Genomic DNA, 7,372 nt, shown 5'->3' with positions numbered 1-7,372 from the left:
TATTTGTAAAATGTGTGACATACTCAATATATCTCGTTTAGAGTATAATTATTTATATTATAAACGAGATATATTCATAATTAATTAAAAATAAATAATAAAAAAAAAAAATATAAATTGTGTTTAAATTATCTATATCAATAAATAAAATATTTATTTAAAAAATCTTATAATTTAAATTGTAATATCATTTAATTTAATAAAATGTTTTTAAGTTAATTCTTATTCAGAGTCTTTAATATCGAATGATTTTAAAAGTTAAATCAATATTTTATTTATTTTTTCTCTATTGTCTTATTAAAGGAGGTAGAATTTCAAGTGTAATTCTTATATAATTTATAGAATAATGATTCTCTCTTTATATTAATTTAAAATAGTTAAAAAAAGAAAATATATAAATGAATAATTGTTAAATAATAAAGTAAGAAATTTTTTACAAGTGGATGATAAAGTTAAAATCTATGACCTCGGATCCAATCCAATCAATATCCATATTTGAAGCAGAGAAGTGGAGTGAGCAAAACCCACAACAATGGCAACCACTCATTCTCTTCTTCACTCGTCGAGTTCCTCTTTCCTTGCTCAGTTTCGTCCCTTTCCACCTCCACACTCTTCTTCTTCATCATTTCCGTTTTCTCATGGAACAAGGCATGGATTGCTGTCTGTGAAGGCCTCTGATTCTGGTGCTGCGGTGCTCGTTGACAAGTCCGAAGCAGAGACTGTTCATCGTCTCAAAACTACGTACAAAGACAAAATTGTTCCTTTGCTCATGGAGGAGTTCAATTACACCAATATCCACCAGGTTCTTAAGAAACTTTACCCACTTTTTCTTGAGATTGTTTTGTTTCCAAGTTTTAGAATGAAAGTTGTAGCCTTTTTTGGTTTTTGGTTTATGGGGTCTTGTAATTTTTTGTTATTATTGATTCTGGGGCAAAATGTGATAGAGGCATGATAAAAAAATTTCTTTGTATTCATGGGATTTTGTTTTATGGCAAAGTATTTGATGGAATTGTCCAAATATTTATGCATTTGTCTCGTATAATTATTATATATTCAATATTGACATCAAATTTTCAATAATATAATAAAAACCACATACATATAACTTGGCATGACAACACTTGAATCACTCAAAGCTCATCAAACTCCATACCGGAGACATTCTTTGCTCCCATTGGAACATGGCCATCCTCCTCAGACATGGTCGGTGACGATTGAAGCATATGTTCTGGTTCGTCAACAATTGAGAAATCAAGGGGAAGCAGATTAATGAAGGCCACATAATAAGTTCAAACAATGAAGATGTGTTTTTCAGTGGGAGGGATTAAAGGTTTTTGGAGAAAATAAAATGTATACTTTTTATTAGGATTGTGTGATTGGGTATTTGTGGATAATAAAAAAGACAGAGCAAAATCAAGTGTTTGATACAAAAGATTGAAAATTGAGGATATTTTCATCTCCTGCAGCTGCAAAATTCCTTCCATTCTCCTTCCAGCTAAATTCCAAGAATATCAAAAACAAGACCTTTCATCATCATCTCACACTCACCAAGGCTCAAGAAGGAGGAGGACCCAACAATAATAATCTTTCGATTGAAACTATGCCGATGTGTTTTCACTGCAACCCAATGCCCAAGGAGGATGGTCATGTTTCCATGGGTCAGGGGACGTCTCCGGTTTGGGTCTTTGGGATTGTATAGGTTTTTGAGTGATTCAAGTGTTATTATGAAAAATTATAATTTGTAGAGTCATTACTAAGTAGAAATTTTGATACCAATAAACAAATACATAATAACATAGAGTAAATGTTAAATATTTTAAACAGCTCCATCAAATGGAACTTTCTATGAAAAGTCCATCAAATACTTTGCCTTGTTTTATTATTATTGTTGTTGTTGTTGTTGGTTGGGTTAATTGGATTTCTTAAGTTTTGGTGTTATAAAGTGTGGCAAATGCAATGTAGGAATATTAATTTAGCTTGATTTCATGAGGTTTCTTGTTGAAGTTCAAATATTTTTTGGTATGGGGTGGTTCAATTTTTGAATAATGTGGTGGGAAAAATGCGATAGAAGTGTTATAAGTTGGTTATCCTTTAATCTTGCAATGTTGGATTCTGTTTTGTGCCCATTGTTTCAGGTGCCGAAGATCGAGAAAATTACAGTTAACTGCGGTATTGGTGATGCTGCACAAAATGCAAAGGGTTTGGAAGCAGCAATGAATGATCTGGCTCTGATCACAGGGCAGAGACCGATTAAGACTCGGGCTAGGGCTTCTGTTGCCACCTTCAAGATTAGGGAAGGTCAACCACTTGGGATAGCCGTGACACTCAGAGGAAAGGTGAGCCATCTGTTATTCAATTGATATTTGTTTACTGCATATATTCAATCAGCATGTCAAAGATATAATATTTAGCTACTCGAATTTTTTGAGCTTTTGTTATCACAATCTAGACGTTTTCACACTGCATATGGTATTGAGAACAATGTGTTTACCACTATGTTGTTGTTGTTGGGATGTGATAATCAGCTGCTAGTCTGCCTATCGATCCTGAGATAGGGTGATTATTCGCTGGTATAGCTAACCTAAATGTCTTTGTGAACTGTGAATTTCTGTTTGTTGAATTGTTTAGCCTCATGTGACTAAGGACTTTGTGTTAGTTTATTGATGTCTCTTTTGTGAAAGAGGAGTAGAATGAATTATGAGTAATGGAATATAATTCAATGGTGTTGTATGCTAAGGAAGGATTTCATTTCTTAAGGTATATTCAGTTGATTTGGTAAGGTAGTAATTCTTGACATCAGTAATGGAGGATTCATGACTAAGGGAATTTGGATAGTCGAATAATCTTTAAAAAAAATGTGACGATTTCAGACTTCTCTTCAGATTGGAAAGAAACCTGGAATAGGTAGTAGTAATTGGTTGCTTTTTGGGATTTTGGAAATTTGGAATATATGCTTTCATTTTGCTAATTGTTAGTTGAGTATTTTTTCTGTTGGCGAAATATGCTTTCTTCCATTTGTCAAACCATTATCTTGTAACAAAAATTTTTTACATAGACAACATTATTCTTTGTTATCTTGAACTTGTTGGCGGAATATGCTTTCTTCCATTTGTCAAACATTATCTTGTAACAAAAAATGTTTACATAGACAACATTATTCTTTGTTATCTTGAACTTGGTACTTTAGGAATCAAAAGTTAAAAGAAAACCTTGTGTTTTCCTTGTATGCGTGTGTGCGTGCTTGTGTATTTCTTTATTTTGTTTTGGAGCGGGTGCTGATGAACTTGTTTTCTTTTGTATAGGCTATATTAACCATTTCATTTGTTTATATTGAATTCGGTGTTCAGTTTCATGAATATTGTTATTACCAAGAATTTACTAAATGAGACTTTGATGGATTTCTGAAAACTCGTTACAATGCGTGTAACTTGATACTGTATGTGATCTGAACATAAAAAATTGAAGTTACTTTTCATTTCTTCATTAATCTAACTGCTCAAATCATGGTTTTAGGACTGCATAACATAAACCATAACTATTGCACTTTTCATATAGCGCAAAAACATGATATTTGACAGGTCATGTACAACTTCCTAGACCGAGTTATCAACTTAGGACTTCCTAGGACAAGAGATTTTCAAGGTCTGAACCCCAACAGCTTTGATGGCAATGGGAACTACAGCGTCGGCGTTAAGGACCAGGGTGTGTTCCCGGAGATCAAATACGACGCTGTTGGCAAACCTAGGGGAATGGATATCTGCATAACGACAACGGCTAAAACCGATCAAGAAGCGCAAAAGTTGTTAGTTCTTATGGGCATGCCATTCAGAGAGGGAGGTGGTCCTGCCTCTACAATGCGCAAGAAGAAGCTCAAGTCTCATCATTTTGATCCAAAAGCAAAGGGAAGAGCAAGGAAGTAAATATTGTGTTGTATACTTTGTTTAATTTAGATGTAATAATATTCTTGATTCTTTTTGTAAGAGGTATGCCATATGATTATGTAGATCATGGTTGCTAACTTAATTTCGGTTAAATTCGAGGATTTTTATTTATTACTAGCATGTATTATTGTTTAGATCTGGAAAGGCCAAGATTAATTTTGAAAAAATCTTAGTTGTATTAAATAATATCAAGTAAAAATTGTATTTTCAACTTGAAATACGAGGTGTATAATTTAAATTTAAGACACTAATCAAGAATGACTACCTGTTTTTATTCTAACAAACAATTGAACAAACACCTTATTAGAAATAAAATAAATATCAACATTCTCTAAAAAGAAGGTATTTTTTTAACACATTAGCTTTTAAAATTTTTATTTATTCTTTTTCATTTTAATTTCTCTACTCTACTCTCCTCTACGTTTTATATCCTCATGAAAGAAAATAATTTTTTATTTTATAAATAACCAACACAAAACAAAACCTCAAAATACAGAACTCTTCAAAAACCGTAACAACAAAATTAGTAAAACTTCGATTTTTTTGACATTGCATAAAATTCAACCCTTAAAACTTCACATTATCCTTGTTAGAGAATCATTAGAATCATTTTAGATCAGTTAGTATCTGTTCATACCCTGACTCAACGCTGAGACACAGGTCCAAACGGAGGGCCCAATCCAAAGGATTGAGCCTCACCCCCAACGCCGACCTTCGCCCTGAGAAGTTGGTTCTTGCCACGACTAGCTCTAAAGAAGTCGGGAACGAAGATTAGCTGGCAGATAAACACTCATTCAAATGAGTAACTGCCCCTAAAATCTCTCCACCCACTTCCAGGAGCTTTATCCCAACTTCCCTAAGATAAAGGACGGTTATTCCCCCTTAAATGGTGGAACTACTCCAACGGTGGTTATGAGTTCACCACTATAAATACCCTGACATCCCTCAGGTATCACTAAGCCCAATACTCTCTAGACCTGTTTTGCTCCTTTGCTGACTTTGGCATCGGAGTGTCTTTGCAGGTACTACCCCCATTCTCTCTCACACAAGTCGGACAGAAGCCCTGGATCATAAACCTGCTCAAAGGCTTCCTCTTTCAGACGATTGGGCCAACCTAACTAATCCAATCCAATAATCTCCGGTTACCCATCGTAACATTGGCGCCGTTGCCGGGGACCCGAGAGATCAGCCAGTAATGGCGGATATGTCACATGAAGACGGCCATGTAGCGTCAGATTCCGAACAAGAGAATCTAGACACCGGAAACAATGACGCAGATCTAACTCATCAACAAGGAACCAACGACCAACATAGAGAAGGCACCTCCGGATTAAAAGATCCGAAGATGAACTCCTCGGAGGGGCGTGAATCGGAAAAGGATGGACCATCCCATGCGACTGAACTAATGGGACTAGTCCATGGCCACCAAGGTCGTTTGGAACAGCTGGAATAGGAGCTGGAACTACAAATAGAGGCAGAGAAGAACCTAAGGGAGGAGATGGCGCGACGAAAAGAGTTAGAGGAAAAACTCTTAAGACTAGAATCCTCCCTCAGAGGTCGGAACTCCCGTGGCGATCGAGAAGAGTCGCCCCTGGGAGGAGAGGACCCATTCAGTGAGGACATAATGAGGGCAAAAGTTCCAAGAAACTTCAAAAGCCCTTATATGAACCTCTATGATGGAACCACGGATCTGAAGCATCATTTAAGCAATTTCAAAAGTCGGATATATCTGGCTGACGCTTCTGATGCAACGCGATGCAAGGCTTTCCCGACCACCCTATCAAAAGCGGCGATGAAGTGGTTTGATAGCTTCCCTCCAAGGTCGGTCACCAGCTTTGAGGACCTATCGAGAAAGTTCTTAATGAGGTTCTCCATCTAGAAGGATAAAGTAAAGCATGCACCAAGCCTCTTGGGAATAAAGCAGGAGGTCGGAGAACCCTTACGGGACTACATGGAAAGGTTCAACAAAGCATGCTTGGAGATTCAAGACCTGCCCACTGAGGCAGTCATTATGGGGCTAGTAAATGGGCTTAGAGAAGATCCCTTCTCGCAGTCCATATCAAAAAGGCACCCCGCCTCCTTAAGTGATGTACAAGAAAGAGCTAAAAAGTACATCAACATGGAGGAGAACGCCAGACTACGAGAGACGAGTTGGCGATCCGGACACCCCCACTCAATAAAAGAGAAAGAAAGAGAGCCCAGGAAAAAAGAAGAGCTCGGTCTCGACAGACCGAGGAAATATCACTCTTATACTCCTCTAAAGGTTTCCATAGTGGATGTATACAGAGAAATCTGCAACACTGAAAGACTGCCGCCTCCCAGGCCCATTAAAAATAAAAAGGGAGGAAGCCGCAGCGATTACTGTGAGTACCATAAACTGTATGGTCACTCAACAATTGATTGTTACGACCTAAAAAATGTGATAGAAAAGCTGGCCAGAGAAGGTCGACTTGATAGATATCTCATGGAAAGGTCGGACTATCATGGGAAGAGAAAGCGAGATGATGGGGACAGAAGAGACCCACCACCACAAACCCCCGAGAGACATATACACATGATCTCGGGAGGATTTGCGGGGGGAGGACTCACCAAGTCATCTCACAAAAGACACCTCAAGCGAGTCTATCAGGTCAGGAGCGAATCACCCGACCTTCCTACTATCTCATTTACAAAGGAGGATGAGCAAGGCGTAATCCCTGGACACGATGATCCAGTGGTAATAACCATGATCTTAGCCAATGCCCATCTCCATAGAACTCTAGTAGACCAAGGAAGTTCAGCGGACATCCTTTTCAAACCCGCGTTCGACAAGCTAGGGCTGGACGAAAAAGAGTTAAAAGCCTACCCTGATACCTTGTATGGACTAGGCGACACGCCAATAAAACCTCTGTGATTTCTACCCCTCCACACGACCTTTGGAAAAGGGGAAAAATCCAAAACTCTGAGTATAGACTTTATAGTCATCGACGTGGGGTCAGCATATAATGCCTTAATCGGCAGAGCTACCCTAAATCGACTCGGAGCAGTGGTGTCTACCCCTCATCTTTGCATGAAATTTTCGACATATGCGGGGATAGCAACGGTACGGGGAGACCAGAAATTGGCAAGAAAATGTTACAATGAAAGCCTGAACCTAAGAGAAAGAGGCAAAGAAGTCCATACCATCGAGCTCGGCGGCACGAGAGCCAGAGAAGAGCTACGACCACAACCAGGAGGAAAAACTAAAGAAATACAGGTCGGCAAAGAGGAAGGAAAAAATACCAACATAGGAGCCAACCTAAAAGAAAACCTAAAGCAAAGGTTGACAGAGCTCTTAAGAGATAGTTCTGACCTCTTCGCCTGGAAAGCCTCCGACATGCCAGGGATAGACCCCGAGCTCATGTCTCACAGACTCTCAGTATATCCAGGGTCCCGGCCTGTACAACAGCGAA

The 7,372-nt window shown here is 38.2% G+C and overlaps 1 protein-coding gene across 1 annotated transcript; it reads left to right on the top strand.

Annotated features, from left to right (window-relative positions):
- The first annotated feature begins 478 nt into the window (after positions 1-478).
- LOC107635048 (Ribosomal L5P family protein) lies at positions 479-4,055 on the top strand. The gene is made up of 3 exons (XM_016338408.3): positions 479-802; positions 2,136-2,336; positions 3,579-4,055. Exons 1-3 carry the CDS (start codon positions 533-535, stop codon positions 3,918-3,920), a joined length of 813 nt encoding a protein of 270 aa, XP_016193894.2. The 5' UTR covers positions 479-532; the 3' UTR covers positions 3,921-4,055.
- Positions 4,056-7,372: the final 3,317 nt, after the last annotated feature.

Source organism: Arachis ipaensis, chromosome B4 (assembly GCF_059453495.1).
Source record: "Arachis ipaensis isolate K30076 ecotype BB chromosome B4, ASM5945349v1, whole genome shotgun sequence".
Lineage (NCBI taxonomy): Eukaryota > Viridiplantae > Streptophyta > Magnoliopsida > Fabales > Fabaceae > Arachis > Arachis ipaensis.
This window is presented reverse-complemented; position numbering and strand designations above follow the sequence as displayed.